Source organism: Petaurus breviceps, unplaced genomic scaffold (genome assembly GCF_028583685.1).
Source record: "Petaurus breviceps papuanus isolate PSGF00001 unplaced genomic scaffold, PetGlider_PUasm1.0 37, whole genome shotgun sequence".
NCBI lineage: Eukaryota > Metazoa > Chordata > Mammalia > Diprotodontia > Petauridae > Petaurus > Petaurus breviceps.
In genome coordinates this window covers 37,153,335-37,179,910 of record NW_027186296.1, presented here as the reverse complement: position 1 = coordinate 37,179,910, position 26,576 = coordinate 37,153,335, and the positions used below count along the sequence as shown (strand labels likewise).

The following is a 26,576-nucleotide window of genomic DNA, read 5'->3' as shown; positions in this document are numbered from 1 at the left end:
GGCGGCTCTTCCCAATAACCCTGGGGACGCTTACTCTAATGCGGAGGACTTCGCTGCCCTACTGTATCCCCGAAAGTGCCTTAACTCATTCTAAAGGCGTCAGGGGCAGGGGGCGAGTAGAAACAGAAAAGCAAATTGCAAAGAGAAGCATGGGGAGAGAGGACTCCAAACCCTTCCTCACCTCCCCCAATTCTCCACCTAATTTTTTTTCTGTACGTGTATGTGTTGGGGGGGGAGCACTAAGAAGTATTCTTTTAATAAAGCTCAGAAGTCAGGGGCGATCAGCCAGACCCTAGCGCGCGGAGGTGGCCTAGCCCCCGGGACGTCCAGAGGATGCGTGAGAGGAAAGTGAGGGTGTTAGAATAGGGAAGGAAAGACTGGATTCTTCTCCCCCCCCACCCCATGACTTCCACCCGGAGTACTCGGGTGCTGTGGTCGCTGAAGGCTGGTGAGAAGAGTTCGTCCACCCCACAGGGGGAGGACGCGGGGCTCGAGCCTCTAAGCTTACCCCCCGGAAGGTGAACACAGCTTTTGCCTTTCTTCAGACTTTGGCGTCCCCCCACGCCCACCCCTCACCAGCCCAGAATTCCCGGTGCTTCCCAGACTGTCCCACCTGAGCCCCACCACACCCCCAACAACAACCCCGCTTCTCCTCCGCCACAAAGAGGACACTTGTCGTTTAATCTGCAGATGTGGGACTGGTGTCTCCACACTGAAAGCCCCGCTTCTCAAATCTGTCCGCGATCGGGAGTGGGGGGGTGGGGTGGGGTGGGAGGGAAGTGGAGCGATCCGGGCCATGATTCTCAACTTTACTGCCCAGAATCTCCTTCCTAGGATTGAGGATCCGGAGTCAGGGTAATTTGAGGTGTGTTTGTGTGTCCTGCTTCAGTAAATGAGTTAGTGTTTACATGTGTAACAACCGTTTGTGTAATTGTGCGCCTATTGCCAAAGTGTATGCACCCATCTGTGCCTGTGCAAGTGTGCGCGAGTGCGTGCACCGCCAGCGCTGTCAGGCCGTTGGTTAGGGGGTGGGGGTAGGGAGGGCGGTGGGGAGGGGGGTAGGGGCGAGGGCTCGGGCCCGCCCCGGGAGCCAACCCCTCAGTGCCTCGGTCTTTGCAATGGGACGTGTTCTCCTTTAAGAGTTAAGAAACTTGAAACCTTGTTTGCGCAACAATCGGCGGCGCAGCAGAGAGCCGCCAAAGTGTCTAGACTGGCATATGATGGGAGGCAGCCAATGACTCCGCGGCTCTCCTCCGGGGGCCCTGAGTGTGTGTTTGAGAAGAACAAAAAAGAGAGAGAGAGAAGGGGGGAGAGACAGAGAAAAGCGAAAAGGAAGAAACGCAGAGCGCTGTTTAACCAGACCTTGGAGGGACCACGGGGCGAAGTGGAGTCACTTTTTTTTTGGGCTGCTGCTCCTGCAGCGTCTGTGTGGAGCGCGGAGCGGGCAGCGACCTCTGCCTCGGTGGATTGCATTTTTAATTAAGGATTTCCAGCGGCTCTTTGGGATATTTACAATTTCCACTCATGTGTTGAAACCAGCGTTAAAGGGAAACTCCTCCAAGTGCATCCAAAGTCTGGGACGTGATACGGAGTTGGCCTTTTTCCGCATAAAAATTCAGGGTTTGGGGTTTTGTTTGTGTGCGTTTGTCTTTTAACTTTTCTTTATTTTTTTTTCCTGAGGGGGTGAGGTGAGTGATTCTCCCTCTCAATCTGCCTTTTGGATCTAGCAAATCTCTTGCTTTTTTTTTTTTAAAGCATTTTGCTTTTTAAAGAGTTTAAATATTTCGTGGTGTGTTTGTGTATGTTTGTGTGTGTGTGCATTTTTTGCTCTTGGACCCTTCACACAACTTTTAAAGAATTGGTGGTCGATGCAGGGTATTTTTCACTGGGCATTTCCTGCAGCCCCCTTTAACCACGGGGGCCGGAGCTTAACAGCGGGAGCGACTTTACAGCCGGGGTCAATGTAGCGCCCCCCACCCCACCCCCTTGGCCACTTGCTGTTGCTTCTCTCAAAAGTTTGTCTCTCCACTCACCCCCTTCCCCAGTACCCCATCCCCACCCATCCCCTGGTCACCCCACCCCCGGAGAGCTCCCTCATGTTGCAGCTCTGTTGCGATCTATCGGCGACAGGCTGTGCAGAGTTTGCACGGCGCAGCACGGCGGAGCTTCATGTGGGACTGCGACCCGTACAGTCACCGCCGCGCTGAGGGTACGGACCCCCAGTAACTGGAGACCTCCTCCTCCCCCCCACCCCTGGCGCCAAAGGATATCGTATGTTCAGGTCCAAACGCTCGGGGCTGGTGCGGCGACTTTGGAGAAGTCGTGTGGTCCCCGACCTGGAGGAAGGAGGCGGCGGCAGCGGCGGAGGAGACGAGGATGGGAGCTCCGGGAGCCGCGCTGAGCCGGCCCCGAGGGGAGGAGAAAGGGGAGGCTGCAGCCGCTCCGAAATCCGCCCGGTAACCTCGCGGAGGTCCCGGGAGGCGGCAGGGCAGCGAGGCGCCCAGGGCGCAGGGAGGCGCCGGCGCACGGGGGGTCCCCTAAGGCCCATGTCGGAGCCAGGGGCCGGCACTGGGGCCGGGGGCTCCACGTTGGAGGTGGCCGAGCAGGGAGGCCCTGGCTGGCTGCCGGAAAGTGACTGCGAGACCGTGACCTGCTGCCTCTTCTCCGAACGGGACGTGGTTGGCGCGCCCCGAGACACCGGTGACCCACTGCCCGGGGCGCCCCTGGAGCACGGGGCAGGCGGCGGAAGGAGTCGGGAAGCCCGTTCCCGGCTGCTGCTATTAGAGCAGGAACTCAAGACGGTAACCTATTCGCTGCTGAAGCGGCTGAAGGAACGCGCTCTGGACACGCTGCTGGAGGCGGTGGAGTCCCGCGGTGGGGTGCCTGGCGGCTGCGTCCTGGTGCCGCGCACAGACCTCAGGCTGGGCGGCCAGCCCGCCCCGCCCCAGCTACTCCTGGGCAGACTCTTCCGCTGGCCCGACCTGCAGCACGCTGTCGAGCTCAAGCCCCTCTGTGGTTGCCATAGCTTCAGCGCCGTCGACAGCCCCACAGTGTGTTGCAACCCTTACCACTTCAGCAGGCTCTGCGGGCCAGGTGAGAGGAATGGGGGTGAGGTGGGGGTGGAGGAGCGGGCGAGGACGACCTGTATCCGTTAGGGGCTGAAGTTGGAGGCCGATATGGGAAGGTGCTAGAGAAGGCACGACCTAGAGGGTTTGTTGGGAGGAGTACTGGGAAAACTCAAGGGCAACTTAGGGAATCTTTCCTCACTCTTAATTGACCAGGTGTGTATTTGGTTAACAGCTGGGTCCGCGAAAAAATGGATCTTTTTAGTACAGTTGGGCTTTCATTGACGTTCTCTAGTAAGTGGGCTACTCTGTGTGGGTCGGACCTGTGCGCAGCATACCAGAGCTTGAGGTGAGAAGGAGTCGTATCTGCAGACCATTCTTGATCCTGATGACTTTGAGAGAGCAAGATAAGTTGAAATGCACGTTTAAATCGTTATAGGCCAGGTAATCACCCTCCCTCTCCAGGAGAATTTCCACTGGGGAAGTATGAACCTACTTTAGGAAAGAGGACTGTTTGTCAACCTAATCTCTCCTTTACCCTCATCTTGATGACAGCGATGATGAATGTGACTGTGAATGTGGAAATAGGCAGTGGAAAAACAGGCTAAGAGTGAGGAGAAGGCTATAATGAATGACCAAACTGGAGAATCAGCCCGAGTAATAATAGTTTACTTTTATGTAGTCCAACTATGCTTTCCTCATGCCTGCTTTATGAGATGGGGAGGGTTATTCCCATTTTGCAGATAAGGACCCAGACTGAGAGACATCATTTGCCCAAGGACATACAGCATTAAAATAAGCTTTGGAGCTAGGTCTCTTAACGCTGGTTTTATGGCAAAATCCATTGCCATTTCCACTGCCCAGAGTCATTGTAGTATGGTTCTGCATTTTCCTCCCTATGCATTTGTCCGTTCCTCTGTTCATACACATGAGAATGGCACCAAATAAGGGTCCTTTCCTGTGTCTATACACTAAGACTTAGTCTGTGCCATGCTCGAGGGTGGATCTCCTACCCTCATGTGTTCATTTACATTCCGTAACATTCTTCTTTCCACAATTATCAAAAAACCATTTAAGAAGTGTCCCAGTATGCCTTTTTATACGGAGTAATAAACACCTTGTCCCAGTATCCTTACTTTCAAAACTTTTACTTTAAAATGAAAGACTATTTTTTCCAACTCTGACCCTCTGGTCAATGCTTCCTGGCTGGGGAACTGCATATATTTGAGATGGGAGCTGAGTATTTTGTTACTAAACTTTTAACTCCTTCTACTTCTCTTTTCCTTTCTCTCCCCCCCCCCCAGTCATTCCCCTCTGTCCCCATTCCTTTTCTTTATCTTCTTCCAGCAGGCTTTCTAGAAAGATGGGATGGTTTTAACCCAAGATTCTTCTCTGCTTTCTCATCACTGGCTATAGTAACCTGTGCTTGTCTTCTCTATTCTTGCCCTCCCCCCAACATCTTTCTTGTGCTTTTCTATTAATAATTAGATTATAATGGCTGAGTTAGATGAGGACTGAGGTAGAAAGTCAACTATGTGCTTATCATTTCATCCTCTCTTCTCTTCTCCATACTGCCCTTCATTGACTACGTTAATTCACAGAGTTTTTAAGAGTTAAGGTTTCTTTCTTCCTTGGTGGTGGTCAGTAGGGCAGACCTTTTCATGGTCTGGTTTAGAACTGCTGAAAATGGGAAACCTCTCACCATTGCATCCCCACCTTTAAAGATCCTTTTTCAGTCTCTCAAAATCAATGAGTAAGATAATTTAGTTTGATCACATCATATTACTGATGAGGAAATTGGGAACCCAAGAGCTTAAATGATTTGATTAGAGTTGCATACTTAGAATTACACATCAAAATCAGAATCAAGGTCTCTTGTCTCCTAGTTCCAGGGATCTGGCCCAGCTTCATATGGGGGAGGGGTTTGGCTTTTTAAACCTTATATTTCAGGATTCAGGTTCCATTTCATCATTTAGGGGAAGACTGGTGGATTCAGGGGAGAGCAAGGTTGTTTCTGCTGCACCTTCATATACTTCATTGATGGACAGTGTGGGAAGTGTTTAGCTCAGCTTTGGTCTGTATAGGGATTGATCCTTCTGGGTGAGGAGGGGGGAGGAGGGAATGTGGGTGAGAGCTGGTGAGTGGCTTTGAACATCCTGCTTTAAATGCTGCTTTTCTTACTGTCTCTGGCTACAGTCACCCCAGGCTTCACTGGATTCTGGATTCTCTGAAACACACACTTTGTTGTTTCTTTGTTGATTGTCGTATTCTGATGCCCCTGGCCCACTTTGAACCAACAACTTCCCCTGGAAGTGTGTTTTTTTTCCCCCATCTCCACACCCTTTGATTCTTGGTTGCTTCCCCTCCAAGTCTTTGAAGAGGGTGATCCCATCTTTGGCTCCCTGGTTAATGTATGGCCCTGACAGTTTTCTAGGAGAACAGAATTTTTGAGCCAGAAGGAACCTTAGAGACCATAAGGTCTAAGCCACTGCTTTTTACATATAAAGAAAATGAAGTCTAGACAAGGGAAGGGAACTGCCTAGAGCCAGCTCCTTATTACTGACATGGGCTTCTAGGAACCTGCTCTCTTTTCCAGTCACTTGGGCACAGGAAATCTCTGGATTTGCCCTCATCCAGAGCTGACTCCTTGGAAAACTTTTCCTCTTTCTCGGTATCAAGTAATAATAATAATAACCAATTAATTTAGCATGCCCTATGTGTAAGGCACTGTTCTTTGAAGGATATAAAGAAGTATAAGCCAGAGTTCCTATTCTCAAGGACCTTACAGTGAAGAGTTGGGGATAAAGGATATATATGTGAAAGCTCTAAATGAAGATGAATTTTAGTAAGATGAGACAGTATGTGATAAGTGCAAAGTGAGGAATACAAACTTTCAGGATGATGGAATAGAAGTTAGGAAGTAGGTGGAGATAACTCTAGGGTTGGAGTGGTCTGGGAAGACTTCTTGGAGGAAGTGGGATTTATCCTGACCTCCAAGGAGGAGGTATTTGAAATGAAACTTGTAATCTAGTAAAGGTCTAGTGACTAGAGTCTTTAGGGTATAATACTAATAATGTAAATGATAATAACATCAGTTGAGCTTTGCAAAGCACTTTTCTGATAACTTTTAATCCTCACAACAGCCTTGGGAGGTGTGGGTAACCACTTTTATTCCCATCTTACAGATGAGGAAACTGAGGTGGAGATTGTGACGTGTCCGGACTCACGCCTCTTCCTGACCCCAAGTTCTTTGTTCTAACCGCTGGGCCACCAAGCTGCCTCTAGATATATTCCTTTATAATCCTGAGGGATTATAAAGTCTAGTTGGTGTGGAATATGATTGTGATCATGGATAGTAGTTCTCCCTCTTCAAAAAATGACCAGATCTTGGATTGTTTGGCTTTGATGGTATTTTTGGAGGGGGGATGATGAGAAAAGGATGGAGAGAGGAGGAAAGAATATAGGAAGACTTGGGGCTGAGAAAGGAGTGTTAGAAATTGATTTTATGGGCACTGGCTCTTCCTTGCCTGTAGGAGGTGCTGTTATAGGCTACTACCCTAACAGCTCTAGACCAGCATGGTGGTCCTGGGCCCCATTCCACTAGTCTTCAAGATAGCTTGGAGCACTGGTGACAACAGAGATGCAGTTATTTAGGGCTTTATGGCTTAAAAAGTAAAGCCCTGAGGGGATCGAATAGGTGGACAGATAACCCATTCACCTCTCCACCAGTGACCCGGAGGACTTGGGTCTGTTTAGCTTCTCTTGCCTTACTGATGGTTTTGGGCCAGAGGGTGAGAGGTGGATGACCCTGCTCTATCCCAGTACTGCCAGTCTGGGTCCCACAGCTGCACCAAGACACATAGCTGGCACTCGGAACCCCTCCTTATTCCATGTCACTGGGGGAGGAACAAGAAACAATGACGTAGGGGGAAGCCTCTGCCCATTTTGGACCATGATAAGAGGAGCTAGAGGGGTATGTACTGTCTGGTATAGGCAGTCAGAAAATTATACACAGTGATACACAGTGTGCTGTCTCCAAACATGAAGATAGAAATAGATATTGATACATGGACGTGTACACATTGTGACATGGCAGGGACATGTAATAGACACAAATAGAGTTTCAAGGGACAACCCACTGAGAATGGCATGCATGGCCAACTTTGCACAAGATGCCACAAAGATACATTTGTATGCATAGCTGGGGCTGAGGGGCAATCTAGATAGGCAGGTACCACTGTACTGTAAAGATGCATACGTATGTACACTCAAGAACATAGATTAATATGCACATTGATACAAAACCACACAAAGATAACTGATAAAACCCCAGATAGCAGACATATATGACAGTGACAAACAGGTCAACATATTGAAGCTCGGAATGCATCTGTAGAAATGTGCATAGGCTTGCTCATATATAAGCACAATGAGCATGAAGGCAATGCTGCTGGACTTACCTATATTTCTGGCATACCATCTTTGTTTTTTGGGAGGGGGGGAAAGCAAGGCAATTGGGGTTAAGTGTCTTGCCCAACGTCACTGGGGTCCTCCTGACTCCAGGACCCATGCTCTATTCACTACACCACCTAGCTGCCCCAGGCACACCTTCTTTGAACGCTGTGTTTGGGGTAGCAATAGAGGATTAGCACCTGGGCCTGGAAGTCAGGAAGACCCCAGTTCAAATCCTGCTTCAGACACTTCCTAGTTATGTGACCCCTGGGTGAAATCACTTAACCCTGTTTGCCTCAGTTTCCTTATCTGTAAAATGAGCTGGAGAAAGGAATGGCTTGCCATTCCAGTATCTTTGCCAAGAAAAGCCAAAATAGGGTCACCAAGAGTTGGACACAGCTGAACAACAAAAGCAAGAGATTACCACCTCTACTCCCCACCCTGAATTGCTAGCCTCTTCCTACTTGGGGATGGGATCCCTCTAGATTCGTCTCTGTTTCTCTGTCCCCAGGGAAATGCTTGCTCTCTGCTTGGTGCCTATGTGGACGGAAATTTGAAGGAATACTTTAATCACGGTTCTAACCTGTGTTTAAAACTCCTTTCTACTGAAAGTATCCATTAACTTTGGAATAAATCTCGGGCTTTTTGCTTCACCACTTTTTTTTTTCTGTAATTATATTCAGTAAATGACTATTATCTAAATTACGCTGGAGAGAGAGAGACAGACAGAGAGAGGAGAACTTTTAAATGACTTTAGAAGACAGCCTAGAAAAACACAGGTTTCCCAGGCAAAGAATATAGGAATTAAAACAGACTAAAAAGTTTTTTTTCTTTTATTTGGCCTGGCATTATCCCTTTGAAATGAGATCAATTTCAAGTTGTGCTTAAAAAGCCCTTTTTTCCCCCCTTTCCCCCTTTCCTAAGGAGGTCCCCTCTGCTATTTAGGTGAAGAAGTGGTGATAATATGCAGTTTGCATATTGCTGGCGCCAGCCGGACTAGCTGTTTATCTGACTGACGGGGGAATCTAGGCAATTAAACTCCTGCCTTTCTTAAAGCTGCAGCGTCTCTTTTCCAACTTGTCTTCCTTTGTTGCTGAGGCACTGGTTTCTCTGGATAGTGGGGGAAGGTACACTAGCCGGAGGGCTGAAAACCGGCCCCAGGATGGGGTGGGAGGGGAAAAGCCCCCGGCTAGGGGCATGGATCATTTCCTGTGAAAGATGCAGGGCTGGAAAGGCAGAAGAAGAAGAAGACAAGTCCTGAAAACACAGACCACACCAGTAAGTCGGAGGAGTTTTAACTATCTCCTGGCTTACTTGGAGTCCAGATCCTGAAAGTCGAAAATTCCACTGGGAGCTAACAAAAGTCACATCTGTGATGAATGCTTTCCTTCGGACTGACTGTAGCCCTGGCTTATTACTGTAGAGCCCTGAAGCTGGAAGAGATTCCTGGATCTTATGCAGATGGATAGCTGTCTGAGTGTGCCGGAGGATTGCCTAATTACCCTGCTGCTTGCATTTAGAGAGGCCCTGAGGACTCTGGGAGTTCCCCCTTAAGGTTAAAAGCTTGTGCATTTTTATTCTCCTATAAAAGAAGGCCACAGCAAGAGCTGTAGCAGTCAAACTTTTTTAAAAGTGTAATAATGGCTGCCCCTCTGAGAGGGACAGAGCCTCTCTGCCTCACCCACCCAGTGCCCTACCTTACTCCTCTAACTTACGTCACTGTTTAGCTATCTGAATGTGAATGTCGTCATGGAAAATCAGGTATCCAGGACACGAGAGCGTGGTTTGACAAAATTCTGTTGCTGGTGACCCCTGCAGTGGATGTGAAAATTATCATCCAGTGTTTACACACACCTCTCTGGGCCAGGTCTCTCCCTTTCTTTCTTGTTCAGTTAAGGAAGAATAATTCTGACTTGAGGAGACTGAAAGTACCTTTGGTTCTTTTTAATCCCCACTGGGAGTCAGGAGATAGGTTCCTGGCTCTGGCACTGTCTTTATTTTTTTTCTTGTTCAGTATCTGTTCCTCAATTTGTGGCACATGGTAGGTGCCTAATGATTAATTGGCAAATTGAGTGACGTTGATTTTTTTGGGGGGGCCTCAGTTTTCTGATCTGGAAAATGAAAACATTGAAATAGGTCTTATGGCCCCTAGAGGCTTTATTAGTCTAAGCCTTTGTCTAGGTCACTGCAATGCAATCTGTTCCACTTCTTGCCTTTTTATGTGCCCCTAAGAGAACTTGCTGGTTACCCCACCTCTGCACTTATTAAATGGTTCATTGAGCACCATCTTGGTAAGGTAGATGTGGGACAGAAGTTCCTTCTGGAGTTTTATTGCAAAGGCCTCAGTTACCCATTCACACTTCAAGTTACATAACTTTTCCCTCTCTCTCCACTACCACATCAGAACCACTGTCTGGCATGCATTTAGCTGGGTTTTAATATCATAGGCCAAGCCCAGCTCTAAGGAGCTTGTGTGGTCAGAGCACTGGTGATTTAACTCCAGGCCGAGGGGAACTCTTAAGGGCTCCCATATTGGTCCTGGATGTTGAGTTCCCCTGAGACTAGGACTAGCATTTGGAAGGGATGATAGAGGCCTTGGGCAGTGGAGGAAAGTGTGATTTAAAAAGAAGCTACAAGGTGACTTCTGACTCTAGGCCACACCCATTATTGCCAAGTCTTCTATTTCCAATTCTGTGCCATAGGCATCTAGAAGAAGGGTCATACCCTCTTTTTTCTGTCCCTTGGAATAGGATGGCTTTAATCCAGTGGGTGGGTTTTTTTAAATAGCCAGAAACATGAACAAATTCTGGAATTATAGGACCTGACTACAGTGGTTCTGCCGTATCCTATTTGGTATTTCTTATGTATCTAAGTACAACTGTTTTTACCTACAGGTAATTTATTAATTTTCACTCGTTCCTAATTTCCTCCTCTCCCTTCCCTAGGAATCTTATTTAGAGAATGAATCTTTGGAATAGTCAGAAGAACTTGGATGTATTGGATGAAAGATCTTCTTGCCCACTACCCAACCTTGCAGATTAAGCAGTTCTTTAACCTTTTCTCTTAAGGTGTCTCTCTTAAAATCTTTTTAGACTCTTGACTGACTTTAAAACCAGGTGGTCTACTTGGAAAACTTTTTTAGGTCTTTTTCCCCTTTGCCCTTGTTGACAAACAGCCTCAGCCATTTGTCAGCATCAGCCACAAACATTTGTTGAGTGCCTGCTCTGTGTAGGGCGCTGTTTGCTTGGTGCTAGGCATACATACAGACTCCTGAATTATAAGCTCTTTGTGGGCTGACACCAAATCTTAGCCTTTTTGTATCCCTCCTCTTCCCCCAAGGCCCCCCTCAGCTAGCAATACAGTACCTGATATATTTATAATCGTCAACTCAATAATTTTCTGTTGAAGGAAGGAATGAATGAATGAATAAATCATGATTCTCAGCCAGGAGGGTGCTTGGTGTTTCCCTTCTTAGTGTGCTATCTGAGAGAGGCAGACAGTGGGATAACCTGAACTAGATTTGGAGTCAGAAAATTCCAGGGTCTACTATTAATTTCCTGTGGGACTTTGAAAGACAAATCACTTCATCTTTGTGGATCTTGGTTTCTTCCTCACTTAAAGCAGGCATTGGACTAGATGATTTTCTCTACTTCTTTATCTACCTTCTTGAAGCAGGTAGAATCCTGGAGACCCCATTTGAGAAAACTCCTTTGACTTTCAGAGTCAAGGTTATAAAGAGGGGAAACTTAATTTAATGTAGGGAGCAAAACAACTGCTGCTACTACTACTAATTGTGCCTATTATAATTACGAAAAATACTTATTACCCCTTGGGTCATTACTGATACTCCGGCTAATAATAGTTATTACTGGGTTATTACCACTGAGGTTTTGTTTGAGTTAGGGAGTTGATGGCATTTAGTTTCATTTACCCCAAATGAAGGGTCATTTCATTCATGCAAATTGTTACTTACTTTAGCAAATTGTTACTTCCCGTAAAACAAGAGCCCAAGGAATTCTTCTGAAGGCAAAGTATATGTTTTTAAAGGGGAGTATTTTAAGCAAATGAATGGAAACGAAAAAAAAAACAAACCCATAGAAAATAAAGAGATATAGAATTTTTTTAGAGCAGGAAGAGAATCATAGATCTACTTTTTTCCCTCCCCTTTTCTTTTTCCCAAATAGGGAAACAGTAGAGGGATTTCACTTGTATGAAGTCACATATCTTGCTGATGGGAAGAGCTGGGACTAAGGTCTCTTGAGTTTTGGTCTTGGGCTCTTGCTACTCTTCCATCCTAAAGGGATAAGCCAGTTAAGAATAAAGTTGGTTGGGTTTTTTTTTTCAATTCTTCACCCAATAGTATTCAATCATAGTTGGCTTTATGTCTCTATTGTATCTCTTGTAAAATACAATCTTTTCCAAAAGAATAATTTGCTTTGATGGCATAGATCGTAAATTCACAATAAGGACTTCCTGGCATCCCCGAGTAAACTGCTGACCCTATCTAGATCTGGGTCTGATTGTTATAGCAAAACTAGAAAACAGTCTTCAGCATCCCATTCCTCTGGACTATTTTTGTATTTCCTACCTAAAGCCTGAGAAACATGAAATCCAAGAGATTGGACTTCCACTGTGCCCAGCCCTAACAATAATCCGTCTTGTTTTCCAGAATCTCCACCACCCCCTTATTCTCGGCTGTCTCCTCCCCACGATGAGCGAAAGCCCCTGGGTAAGTCTACTTTCTCTATGGAAAGTGTTTAAGATTCTTATTAGAGGTTCCACCTTTGACCTGGACAAGTGAGGCACATATTGAGAAACAGCCAACTCGCCAATGAGAAACAGCCAACTCGCCAATGTCGAGTTAGGGGCAAGGCCAGGACTAGAACCCATGTGTCTAAACTAGTCCAGTGTCTCCCATCTGATTCCTTGATACTCTAATATTAAGGAGTTAAGTCATATTTCCTTCATCCCACCTCCCCATCCCTCTATATTTGCCCACTTAACTAACAAGATGATCTTGCTAAAATTCCCACATGGGTTAAACTTGTGAAAACTGGCCCCTCTTGCCATCTATTGCCCCATCCTGAAGTATAGACATACCTTAAAGCTACCCCTGGAAATCCCAGAATTCATTACTAAGCTAGTGGTGGTCAGAAGCTGAAGATTCTGGGGATAGAACCTTATTGGAAATGGGGGTCTGTATATACCATACCCCCTATTTATAGGGACCTATATAGATGTCCTGGGGCAGCTAGGTGGCACAGTGGATAGAGTGCTGGGCTTGGAGTCAGGAAGATCTGAGCTTAAATCCAGCCTCAGAAACTTCCTATTTGTATGACTTTGGGCAAGTCATTTTTGCCCATGAGTCACTACCATGTCAAAAAAAAAAAAAGTGAGCCTCCTGGAGAAGGACATGGCAAACTACTTTAATATCTTAGCAAGAAAACTGTCTGGACAGAGGTCCACAGGGTCACAGAGTCAGACATGATTGAAATGAATAAAAACAACAAATATAGATGTTGGGGGTGGGGAGGCAGATTGACAGTGAAACTGATTGTTGTTATTATTTAAATGTGAAACTGTCAATTGGGTCTCCATGCTGTTAGTTGTTTGAATCTTAGACTTTCTCTATATTTCTCTCCCTACCTCTTGATTCTCATGTAAATAAAAGTTTTAACTATAAGCAGATAGCTCCCCTCCCCCCAAAAGAGTGGAGCAAATGCATGCTGGTTTTTGTACTTTTGAAGAAGTCCTGGAGGGGAAAATAAAACAATTAAAAGGATCTCACTACCTTATAACCTCTAAAGTGGGATATTTCCCTCTGTCTGGAATGTCTTTGCTCATCATTAACCTTTGTGTGACCTTTAAACATTGGACTGTCATAGATGAATGTATTTCAACTTATCCATCCATGTGGGGGTAGGCTTCTTTCTGCCTTTTCTCCCCATCTTGTGTACTTGTACTTATGCTCCCTAGTTCATATTTATACTAAATATGTAGGGCATTAAATCTTTGTTGAAAGAGGTTGTTTATTCCCTTTGATTTATGCCAAGAATTTCACCTGAGCGGAAACAGCTTTGGAACATCTGGAAAAGAATGCTGATTGGTAAATAAAATTACTGGCTTAGACTATATGAATGTACACATAAGTAGACCTACTCATTGCTAGGTAGTGCTTTGTACGTATTTGTCAAGAGAGAGAAAAAAAATACATTTATTGTAAAAAAAACTTAGTATGAGACATGGTTGACCTAGCAAGTTAAGGTTTTGAGGGTTCAGTGGGTTCGTGAAATAAAGCATTATGGATTTGGTCTCTTAATAAGAGTAAGAGTCTCATTAATTAGTGATGAAGTAGAGAAATATGGGACAGAATCAGGGAAACTGGGCATTCTGGTGTAGGGATCGATGCATTGGTACCCTAGTGGCTGACATGAGTTACTTCTTACTAAGTACCAACAGAACTACTTTATGGGCTTTCCTCCAGGGACAAGAATTTATTAAGTGAGATATGGTTTAAAAAAAAAAAAGGAAAGCACTAATGAGCAATTGAAAATTGCACTTTTTTTTAAAGACTTCTTCCCATTTGTTTTAGTGGTATGTGACAAAGTTCTTTAGAACATAGCCTAATGGAGAGGATGTTGTAAATGTACTAAAGTGAATTTAAGAATAGTGCCTATTTCAAAAAGACAAATATGTAGCTCTGGAATGTCCTTCCAAATCATCCCGCCTCCTCATTTCACAAAAGAAGAGACTGAGGTTCAGATTAGGAAAGTAATTTGCTTAAGGTCATAGAGATCACTCTGGTATCTTAGAAGCAGAAGGACCACAGAGACATGTTTTATATTTTCTGATGTTCACCCCCTTCAGTGGAGGGTCTCTTGAGCCCCAAGTAGGCCCCCAAAGCCAGAAGGATCTGACCTTACTCAGGCTACAGAAGGAATGGGCAAATATGAACATTCCCACCTCAAACAGAATACATCCTCTACCTAGAGCTACTGTAGGCCTGGAACTGATTCTCGGTCCTTCCTCTTCCTCTCATCCCATTCTCAAAATAATTACTTCTACCTTAATATAGTGATTTCATTGACTAAGGAAGAGTACAAGACTGGTATAATAAAATGAATACTGAATTTGAGGTCAAAAAGCTGTCATCTGGGCTTATTAACCTTCCTTTGCTAACTTACTGACAAGTGACTTGACCTCTGAGTTTTAGTTTTCTTACTTGTAAACTATGGGAGTTGGTCCAGGCAATTTCTAAAGTCCCTTCTAGCCCTAGGTCCTATGATATTCTCTGATACCTTAAGAGAAAAAAAAATAAAGGCATGTTATATGTTGAATGTCTTTGTCCTTACACTCAAAACTTCCTCCTGTTTTCCCATAGTGTATACAAATTTTAGTAGGTTTAAAACAAAGAAAATAAAAATGTGACCCCATGCCAAGAATGCCAGCCCTCACCAAGTACTAACATAACCCAGAGTCATTGACACATCCTGAAGTCTTGTTGGATGGCCATTGAAAGTGTTGGCCTTTGGGAAAAGATCCCAGGACTGCTGTGTATTTTAGGCCCATAGTATTATTGAAAGCGATTGAGCAATGAGTTCATGACCAGATAATGGATGTCTCTGAAAAATGACAATTGATTATCATTATTAATACTTGGTATGGTCACAGTGTTTTGGGTATATACTCAGAAATTAGGAAATAAGAAAATACCCTTCTAAAATAGTGGCAGTATCCTGTATCCTCTGTGATGATGGCTCATTGGAAAGAAAGTAATCATGGAGTGGGGGGTAGGGGGCAACTCTCTCTCTCTTTGTCTTTTTACCTCTCCTTCCCCTTCTCTCTCCCTTTGCCCCTCCCCCTCCCTCTCCCCTCATGGGATTAAGTGACTTGCCCAGGGTCACACCAGATAGTGTCAAGTGTCTGGGGCTAGATTTGAACTCACATCCTCCTGATTGCAGGGCTGGTACTCCATCCACTGTACCCACCTAGCTGCCCAGGGGGATTGATAAACCTTCTGATCTTAGGAAACTACTGTGAAACCATGGGGTTGTAGGACCTGGATTCAAATTCAGGTTTTGTCACTTTACTTCCTATGTGACCTTGGGCAAGTAACCTCCCTTGGGTCTCACTTTAATCATCTGTAAAATGAGAGGCTTGGACTAGATGATGTGTGGTCCTTACAGCTCTGTATCTATGGCCGTAATTATGCTTCAGCCTACAGTGTGGTCCCATGTGCTCAAAAGCCAACATCCTATTAAACACTGGTTTTGCAGAACCAGGGTTCCTATCCCAGCTCTGCTTCTTTATAAGCAACATGATCCTGGGTGACTCACCTCATTTATCTTGGTCTCAGTCTCCTTATCTGTAAAATGAGACAACTGGACCTCAAGATCGTCTCCTCCACCTCTGGCTTTCATGATACATTCTTTCTTAGGATCTTCCTATGTGTCCCTTAGTTTTAGTTTTCTGTCCCTTCCAAGTTAAGATGTATTTTTTTTTTTTAACAGGAGCAGCTAGGTGGCACAGTGGGGTCAGGAGGACCTGAGTTCAGATTTGGCCTCAGACACTTGACATACATTCTAGCTGTGTGACCTTGGGCAAGTCACTTAGCCCCAATTACCCTGCCTTCTCCACCCCCCAAAAAATGTTTTTAATAGCTAGAAAGTTTTAGTCCTTTGGTAAACATCTTAAAAGGTTTTTTTTTCTTTTTAAAACCACATTATTTTTATTTTTTGTAAACCAAAGGGATCCAGTTTATTTCTGAGCCACTATGATCACATGTGAACAAAGAGATAAAACATATAACTAAACCTTGTCAGCACCTGGCAAATGGGGATGGGGAAGGACAGATTGGTTAATATTTCATCTTGTTCACCCCCATTCCTACACCCCCCCAATTCCACCCCCAGGGCATTTGGTAAAAGGAAAAAATGCAAAGAACACCAAAGGAATTCCAACCAGCTCGTGCCTATACTAGGCAACTCTGTTGCAAGACTAGACAATGTGGCCTAAAACTGTAATAATGTCTTTTTGAGGAGGGTGGGGTTTGCCATCTGGGGAGACAAGACATCCTTGACTGAGTGCAAAAGACACCAATTATGCCAGTGGTATTACTGGAGGAAATCCTTGCAGATAAGGCTTTTCTGACAGGCCCTGGTATCCTGCATTGGGTAAGGGGGAACAACACCCCAGTTGGTAGCAAAGGCCATGGTGATCCAGGAAAATTTTTCCAAGTGAGCTTACCCTGAAATGAATCTATTTGTTAAGTAAACAGAGACTGTCCAAGAAACAGACACTCAAAGCAAAGAATTTCCCTTCCAAGCCTAATTATGCTACAGATAGGGGGAAAAAGGAATGAACAGCACATGAACTTGTTAAAACAACAGGACTGAGGTTGAAATCTGCACTGTGGGTCGGTTTGATTAAAAAAGAAAGGAAAAAAAAGTTAATCTGGGAGCAAACACTTGAGCGCTTAATTAGAGGGGTGTAAGCAGGACAGAGTAAGGATGACTGTTAACTTGTTAAAACAAAGTTTCCTCAGCCTCAGTGGGGAGGAAGGAAGGAAGGAAGGAAACAAGAAGAAACAGCTTCAAGAATTTTAATGGTTGTAATTAAGTATAGCAACTATGAATTGTTTAGGGGCTTAATATAACCTTACTCAAGTAAGCACCAAGTTTCTACTTGTTGGATCCCCTGAACTTCATTTATTTCTGTGGTCAAAGCAATTGAAACTTTTTCAGCTTGTAGGGCAGTGAAATAGAATGTCAGCATTTTCCCTGAAGAGTTTAGGGGACAGGCTGGCTTCGTCTGGCTCCATCATGGGATAGGGCTGAAGTGCTGTCGGGAAGTTATTCGGGACACCCTGCCCTTTTTGAGGAGAGACAGAGAGGGAAGGGAAGGAGGAGGGAGAGAGAGAGAGACAGAGAGGAAGGAGAATGCAAACGCTTAGGAGAGAGAAACACAAGCCACTCAATTTTTTCTTCTTTTCCTCTTGCAGATTTATCTGATTCCACGTTGTCTTACACTGAAGCAGAGACCATCAATTCCCCAAACATCACGCCTGGTGAATTCTCAGGTTGGACATTTTCATCATTAACTGACTTTTGTGTTAAGATATATAGGAAGGGACAGGTGGTAGTAGATTGGATGGTTTAAAATGTTTTCTTCTCATTTTTCTTCCCTCAGTATCCCCCACCCTCTCAAATGGGAGAATTGCCAAACTTTGAAATTAAATACAGCCAACTCTTAATTGCTGCAGGTTCTGGGGTTGAGAGGAACCCACAGTGAAATCCACAAATAATTTCAAAAGAAAAAAAAAGTGTGTATGTTTCGATGTCAGCTTTCTTTGCATGAAGGAGATTCCTAAGATTGTTACATATTTAGACCTGCAGTAATAAGTAGATATAGTCATGAGGACATAATTATATTGGTGTGTGTGTATATAGTAGGTTTTACACATATGCCAACCCAACCCTTACCACACACACATACACACACACTTCTTCATTTTAACTATTAGTTCCTTTCACCCACTATCTTAGAAGAAAAAGGAACACACAAACTTTTCTTGATCAATAACTACCCTCTGTGGTGGAGGGTTTCATATGCATCCCATAGGCCCAAAAAAGTCAGAATGAACGGGCCTGATTCGGGCGCTACAGAGAGAATTGCCAATGTAGAAGACCACCATGTTACTGATTTAAGAATTTGGAAATGGGTACTGGTATGAGGAGTATTGGAAAAGCAAAGGAATCAATCGGGGCGTGAGTGAGAAGCCCTGAAAATGGCAAGTTGGTTTTGTGACCCTGATTGTCTTCCACCGAAGTGGTATTGAAGGTTTCATTAAAATTTCTGTGTCAAGGAAAGTTAGGGCTTGAGGTGAAAGGCTGAACTGTGAGAGGAGGATTCCCATACTAGAGGAGGTGTGTGCATGGGGCGAAAGGGAAAGAGATGTTGAGCTGGGAAAATGATTTGAAATGGTGATTTGGTTTTCAGTGGCAGTCAGTCTGCTGATAGGTTTGAAACGTTGGAGTAGCAAATCCAATGAACATGTTTTTTGTAGTGTGGAAGGCAAGGCAGTTGGGGTTAAGTGACTTGCCCAAGGTCACACAGTGAGTAAGTATCAAGTGTCTGAAGTCAAATTTGAACTCAGGTCCTCCTTGCTCCAGGGCCTGTGCTCTATTCACTGCGACACCTAGATTTTTTTTTTTTTGGAAGGCAAAAGGCTAGGAAATTGGGGTTAAGTGACTTCTCCAAGGTAACAGGAGTAGCAAATCCAAGTAGAGAAATGACAGCAGAAGATGTTTAAGCGTATGCATGCCCCTGTGCTCTGTAGCTTACTTGGAAGAGATCCTTCTGTTATTCTTCTCCCCTTCTCATCCTTTACCTCCTTAAAAGCCAGGTGCCCTCCAAAAAAAAAATCATACAAAAAAGTCCATTTTTGTTAGACTTTCTAGACCCTCAGCAGCTTAGAGGATTCTCTTACCCATCAGCTCCTCCCCCTAGAAAATAGAACAATTGCAAGAAGATGAACAGGCAAGCCATCCTTTTTTTTTTTTAATTTATTTCAGCAAGGCTTGTGAAAGACAATTCTGACTTAATTAAGGTTTTTATTTGTGAATGTTTATACCCAATCCAAACCTAAAATACATGTTTAATTAAATGTTATTGCACTTAATTTTGTTTTAAGGATTTTGTGCTGTCCCTCTTCTCTCTTGTTTCTCACATACACAGAGTAATCTTAAAATAGTCTCTGGGTTGTTATAAGGGCAACAAAGGTTATGGGATTTTTTTTTTTTTTAGGTTCCTGGGGAAGGAAAGGCAGTTGGGGTTAAGTGACTTGCCCAAGATCACACAGCTAATAAGTGTTAAGTGTTTGAGGCTGGACTTGAACTCGGGTCTTCCTGATTCCATGTTATAGGATCTTAATTCTAGGTCTGGAAGGGACCATAGAGATCATCTTATCCAGTCTCTTCATTTTACTGACCTGGTAACTAAGGCCCAGAGAGATTAAGGCACATAGCCAAGAAGGTGGCACTGACTATATGGTCTCTCACATCACTCAGCAAGTATGTGGCCAACCAAGGCCATTGTCCCCATGACTGGTTGAGCTGAGGTTGGACTGGTACTCTTGGAGAAGTAGGATGTCCTCTGGGACAAGAGGTGGCCTTGGCGGCTCCTGGACTGTCAACCTTGGAAGGGTCAGTCATGGGGTTCGCCCTTGGGTTGGGCATTCGTTGCTGTGTTGGGTTGCTTCACTCTCCAGGACCGTGTCCGCTGCCAGACACTTGGGCCTCATCATCTTTATGGCCCAGCCTTTAGCTAATTGTATGTGGCACATGTACAAAGGGAACTGTCTAGATGACTAGCTTTGTACGTTTAGCATTTCCTTGTCTCAGAAGTGGTATTGGGTTTGTGGCACTATCATCCATGATCCTCGGGGATAAAGGAAATAATGACAATAAATAGCCAGTGTTTACATAGTACCCATTGTGTTCCAGACACTGTGCTAAGTACTTTACATATAATACCATTTGATCCTTACAACAACTCTGGGAGGTAGGTGCTCCTATTATCCCCATTTGACAGTTGAGAACACGGAGGCAGATGGTTTAGTGACTTACTGAACTAAGGTCTTCCTCACTCCAAGCCCAGAACTCTACCCACTGTGCCACCAGTGCTTGAGGGTTTCCTTGGTGGGTTTTACTCATGGAGTTGGCACTGAATCACAGAGTAGGCCCTCCTCTTGGCACTGTGTCTCAGCTCTGAGTGATGGTGGGTTAGCTGGTGTCTCCTAACAGTTGAGAATTCTGTTTTGGCAACTGGATAAAGCAACTTCCTTCATTGGCCTGAAGCGTTGGTTGGACCATCCTTTGCCTTTCCTGGCCAGTGACTTAGGGCTCACCCGCTGGGCCCAGTCATCAGCCCAGGACTCCCTTTTCGTACTTTAGATGGGCGTAAGGGTTGGCCTCCCCATTGCATACGAGAGTGCTTCACATTGAGGTTAGATGCCACTAGTGTTTACCTTCTACAATGAAAAGACCAGCACCAGTTCCAGAGCTTTCTATTTTTAGCCAGGCTCCAATGTCTGAGCTCAGCTTTCCTGTTGGTGTGGCTAAGGCCCATTTTGGGATTGAGGGAGTATTTAGACACATCCACAGGTCAAAGGCAGGCAGCACTGACATCCTGTAGGCAAAGGCAGGGGTGTGCATAGCAGAGAGATGCCTTGCAGTGATGCCTCGAGTGGGGGCTGCTTCCTCTGGGTCCTAAGCAAAATTATAAGGCTGTCAGAAAGTTTGTCTGATGTCTTCTTGATTCTCCCTCTGCCCCTCTTTTGCCATCCATGACCCACATCTATCATTAGATTGTGGTGCCCCCCTCTTGGCTAATGGTCTATGGTACTACCTTCCCACCTTCCAGTTTACTTCTCCCAGGCCTCCCCTCAACCCCAGAATGCCCTATACTCCAAAATCGTCCCTCTCTTTCCCAAATTCTCACTTTCTTAGTTTATTAGCTAAACTTGGAAATCCTGCTGTCATCTGATTAGAGTAATTTATTCTAAGATGTAAATGATTGGTAGACTTATAGGCATAGATATTTATTCAACTCTGTAAGTCCTGATAAATAAATTAGATAATGCCCCCATTCTTAAAGGAGCTTAGTCTCTAACAGAGGAGCTCAAATCAGCACACTAGAATACTGAAGGGAAAGTGATAAGTGTGTAAAGGAAATGGAATAAGGGTTTGACAAGATTCATAGGAGGGAAAGATTGCTTCTGAGGGATGGAGATGGCCAGGTAAGGTTTTGTGGAGGAGGAAAAATTTTGAATTGGGCTTTGAAGCGATGGACGGGCAGGATTTCTTCATCCCAGGCAAAGGGAAGGATGTTTGGGATGTAGAGTCTAATGTGGTTGGAACGGCAGGGGGAATAGTGTGAGGTAAGACTTAGGTTAGAGTTATGCAGTTGAAAGGAGGAGCTTATAAGTACCACGGTAATATTTAATTAGTGGAACTTAGGGGTGGGAGAGAGACGTTTCTAATGGGTGGGAGGAGTTTCACATTGTGCCTTGTCATCATGTATTGCCGTTCCAGAAGAATAAGGGTCATTGGCATGGAAGGTTGCTAACCCCCTTTTCTGAGTCTCCTCATTCTCAGCCCTCCCTGGTAGACTGATTGACAGATTTAATCATTACTCACGGCTTCCCTCCCCAGGGCCCCAGTTCATCCGGTTTTGACCAGGGCCTTTAATATTACTTAATGACAGTAGACATAGGACATTCATCACACAGATTCATGGTGGAAATCAGCACTTTTCTATGTTGTGGGAGTCTAGGAGAGAGAAATCAAGGGCTAAGAACACAGTCCATTTCAGTTTGGTGTGGGTATGTGCACTCACACCCAAACTTGTTTGCATATAACTACTTTTTGTTTATTCACTTTATATTTATAGTGTATATAAACACATATGTAGTATATGTAGAAAAACCTACATATGTAGTATATATAAAAACATATAGTGTATATATATATATATATATATATACATATGTATATACTTATATACTGGTTGTTTTCTTGGTTTTTTGGGGTTTTTTTTGCTTTTTGGAGGGGGGAAGGTAAGGCTTTTGGGGTTAAGTGACTTGCCCAAGGTCACACGGCTAGTTTTTTTGTGTTAAGTGTCTGAGGTTGGATTTGAACTCAGGTCCTCCTGACTCCAGGGCCAGTGCTCTATTCACTGCGCCACCTAGCTGTTCCAGTACTGGTTGTTTTCTATATTAGAAAGTAAGCTTCTTGAGGGCAGTGCATGTTTAGGTCTTTATATTTGTGCCCCCATCACTTAGCATAGTGGCTAGGCACATAGCAGGCTTTTAATAAATGATTGTTGACTGTTTAACCCGAATTCTGATAAAGATTAGGGCAGGTATTAGAGTTATTTGAAGTACCCTCATTTGGAAGAAGGTAGTCAACTTAATCTATTTCACACAGTTCAGATCAACATTTATTTTGCATCTGTCCTTTGGTTTCAGGACCCTCATACCCTCTTAACAATTATTGAGGACACCTCAAAGAGTTTTTGTTTATTTCAGTTATACCTATTATTAGGAATAAAACCATCTCAGTATTCTTATGAAAGTAGTTTTGACTTTGACCTCGAAAATCCCATTCCCTCTCAAAGGGAGTAGAATTTGAAGTACAGAAGAAGAGTTTGAAAAATGAGAGTGGTGCCAGATTGTGGAAGGCCTTGAATGCTAAATTTGAATTTTACTTGGTAGAGGTGTGGCAGCTGTTGAGAGTTTTGAGTCATTGGAATGGCATGATTAGATCTCTCCAAGACTTATAATTCATCTCTTGGGCCATAACCTCCCATCCTCAATAATGGACTCCAATTTGTCTTGCTTCTTCATATTCCCTCTGACCTCCCCGTTCCAGCACTCTCAGTCTTGCCTGTTGACCTACCATCCCTACCTTTGTAGTTGTTGATTTGCCCATGAATTCCTAGCCTCTTCACCTCTTTCCTATCAAGCCTTGCCTAACCCCAGCTCTGAGTTGTCTCTTCTGTCTAGCTGCTCTTCTCATCAAGTGTTGTTGAATACTATTGACTGGTTTGACTATATATTTATGTTATATGATCTCAGCTGAATTCTCCCTTTATTTTTCCCTGATGAACTCTGTCCCATTTTCTACAGCAGGAATTCAAACCTTCTCTCTCCTAAAACCACCTCCTTTCTGATAATATGATAGCAGAGGACCCCCCCTAGACCAGTACTTCTTAAACTGTAGTTCATGACCCCATATGGAGTCAGTGCTGAATGGGTCAGGAGTAGAAAAAGTTTAAGAATCCCTGTCCTGGATGATGGAGAAAATTCCATCCGTTGCAAGCTCCTCCTCCTCTTGACCAGACCTGAAGACCTCCCCTATGCTGTCCTCTATTTTCTCTTTCTTTGCTCTTGTCTAATGAAAAAGTGGCCTTTCTACTTACCGGAGCCAGTCCTGTGCTTTTGATGTCCCATCCCAACTGTCTAAAGTATGTCCTCTCAGTCATTCTTTCTCTTTCTTCAATCTCTCTTTGCCCAATGATTCCATCCCTATTGCCTGTAAATATACCCAAATGCCCCAATCCCTTAAAAAAAAACCAAACAGGAAATCACAAAACCCTTCAGTTGGCCTTACCTTCCTCCTCTCAGATTATCACTCTGTCTTCCTGCCCTCCCCCCTCCCCTTTTTAGACACTCCTAGAAAAGCATTATCTGTACATATTGTCTCCATTTCCTCAGCTCCCACTCAGGTCTACACCCCTTGCAGCCTAGTGCAGACTGAAACCATTGTGTCCAACATTGTGACCAACAATTGGGGAGACAGTGGATTTAGAGTCAGAGGATCTGGATTCAGATTTCAAACTCTGCCAACGTGGTACCCTTGTGGTACTTGGACATATCCTTGTGTCTTTGGGGAGGGGGAGTGTCCTTCATTCTCCTTGACCCCTGCAGCTTTTGACATTGGCTAACATCCCCCTCCTCCCTTGGTGTGCATGATGTTTCTCTCTCTTGGTTTTCCCTCCTCCTTCTTTGACCATTCCTTTTCTGGCTTCTGGTTCATCATCTCCTCCTGCCTTTCCCAAATTCTAGCTATCCAATCAGAATCTCTCAGGAGACTAGACCTCTCTTTTCAACAGCTTGCTTTCTGTTACCATCTGGGTGTCCTTGTCACCATCTCACTCCAAAATGGCGAAAACAGAACTTTCTTCTTAAACTCATCCATCCTCCAGACTTCCTGACATTTCTTGATGACACCTGGAATCCATCTAAACGCACAGACTCACAACCCTGGAGTCCCCTTTGATTCTTTTCTTTCCCTCACCCCTATTCCATTTAGTTGGCTAATCTCATTGATCCTATTTCCACAACACCCCTTTTCTCCTTCCCCTTATAGTTACTCCTATAGCCTAGTTTAAATCCTCATCACTTTTTACCTGCACTAAGGTAGTAACCTTCTATTTGGTCTCCCTTCTTCTAGCCTTTCCCCTCTCCAGTTCATCTTCCAAACACCTGTCAGCGTGATACTCAGAATGATAAAGCACAGGTCTGACCACATCATTCTCGATTTAAAAGTTTGCATTGTCTCTCTGTGGCCTGTAGGTAGGCCAGAGCCTTAGCTTGTCACTTAAGACCCTCAGCAATCTGGCTCCCATTTATCTCTCCAGTCCTATTTCACTTTACTCCCTTTCAAATACTCTCCATTTCATTAATACCTGCCTACTAGCTGTTCCCTGTATATGACATTTGGTCTCCCACCTCCTCCCCTCTGCACATGGTACAGATTATTTGCCATGGGTGTAGTGTTCTTCTTCCTTGTCTTCCTTTTGGAAATTCTTAAGTTTCTTTCAAGGAACAGTTCAGGAGCTACTTTTAAAAATAATTTTTATTTATTCAGTCTTTAATTTAAGGTCTAAAACTAGCATTTCCATAACATAGTAAAATTAAAAAGATGATTGCTGGGGCGACTAGGTGGCACAGTGAACAGAGCACCGGCCCTGGAGTCAGGAGGACCTGGGTTCTGATCCAGCCTCAGACACTTAACACAAAAAATAGCCGTGTGACCTTGCGCAAGTCACTTAACCTCACTTGCCCTCCACAAAAAAAACAAAAACAAAAAAAAAGATGATTGCACATGAAACTGCAGATCTGTTATGTACAACTTGCTATATTCCTTTATATATATATATAATTAGGCTACATAATCAATATAGATGAAATATATATAGTCTATATAGTGCATATATGGCAGTCTGTATAGATTAAATAGACTGTATAATAAAGTTATCACATACATTTGTTTGTCCTTTTTTTTTTTCTTCCCTCCCTCCTCCTGCCCTAGAGATGATGGTTACCATTAGACACCAATATGTCTATATATGCAAAATCACTCTTTCTCTGAATGCAGACAGCATCTTCCTGTCAGTTCAGGAGCTACTTTTTCTGGATCTTTTACTAATCTCACCCCCCAGCCATACATCACTTGTTAACACTGCCTTCCTCTTGGCATTATTTTGTTATTTTGCATATGCCTTATATTTACAGATTTTTTTTCCCCTTTAGTATAATATAAGCCCTTGAGGAGAGGGGAATTTTTTTTTTTGCCTTTGTATCCCTAATGTAATGCCTTATTCATTAAAAGTTCAATAAATGTTGTCTTTCAATGTCTCTATAAGGAAGATAAGTCAGTAATGGGTGTGAAGGATAGATTGGAGGCAGGAGGACTAAGGAGGAGCTCAGAAGACTCCAGGAAAGTGATTGACATAAGCCCTTACTAGCAGTAGCCATAGGAATAAAAGGGGCAGGAATGTGAGAGACAATGAATCATAGGCTCATAGGAACGGAAAGTTAGGTCATATTTACCTGACAGATCATTTACAGGTTCCTTTTATGGAATAGCAATCAGTGGAACTTGGTATGAGAGGACAGAAAAGAGTCAAAAATAATTCCAGGGCTTCAAACATGGGATGAACAGTAGTGTCAGGCAGAGAACGGAACTAGTGAAATGAGAAGTCAAAGTCAGCTTCCTAGAGGAAGAGACTAAAGTTGAGTTTGAGGTGCTTGTGGGAAATCCAAGTACAATTGTTCACAGGAGCATGGATTTAGGTCTGGGGAGGACCTGAGATATCATTTAGTCCTCAGTGTACAGATGAGGAAACTGAGGCCTAAAGAGGCTAAACATGCAGGTGATAAGTGGCAAGTGAGATTGCACAGTGCCACTCTGGGGGGGGAGAGATTGGTGGCCGGAGGTACCAGTGTTACGAGTCTATCATCTGTGTAGTGTTGGGGTCACGAGAATTGCTGAAAGGAAAGAAAAGAGGAGCAAGGACAGAATGTTGGGGGTGAGCAAAGGTTGAGGAGTCACAGGAGCAGCAGTGTGAGGGCAGGAACCAGGGGCGCATGTGTTGGAAGCCACAGGAGGGAAGAGTACCCAGAAGGGGAGTGGGTGGATAGTGATGTCAGATGCTTCAGGAAGGCCTGGGAGGATGAGATTTTTGTTTTAAAGGACATTGAATTAGGCAATT

At 44.3% G+C, this 26,576-nt stretch overlaps 1 protein-coding gene and 1 long non-coding RNA gene across 2 annotated transcripts in view; both read left to right on the top strand.

Moving 5' to 3' along the window:
- Positions 1–1,099: 1,099 nt before the first annotated feature.
- The window catches only part of LOC138169102 (uncharacterized), a 116,620-nt gene continuing 91,143 nt past the window's right edge, over positions 1,100–26,576 (top strand). Inside the window, exon 1 of the long non-coding RNA XR_011170273.1 lies at positions 1,100–1,561. This is a non-coding gene — a long non-coding RNA (uncharacterized lncRNA). The remainder of the gene's footprint in view (positions 1,562–26,576) is intronic.
- The window catches only part of SMAD6 (SMAD family member 6), a 115,461-nt gene continuing 91,143 nt past the window's right edge, over positions 2,259–26,576 (top strand). The window contains exons 1-3 of the mRNA XM_069098239.1: positions 2,259–3,093; positions 12,187–12,246; positions 17,518–17,595. Of these exons, the coding sequence (XP_068954340.1) occupies positions 2,274–3,093; positions 12,187–12,246; positions 17,518–17,595 (958 nt within the window). The 5' untranslated portion in view covers positions 2,259–2,273. The remainder of the gene's footprint in view (positions 3,094–12,186; positions 12,247–17,517; positions 17,596–26,576) is intronic.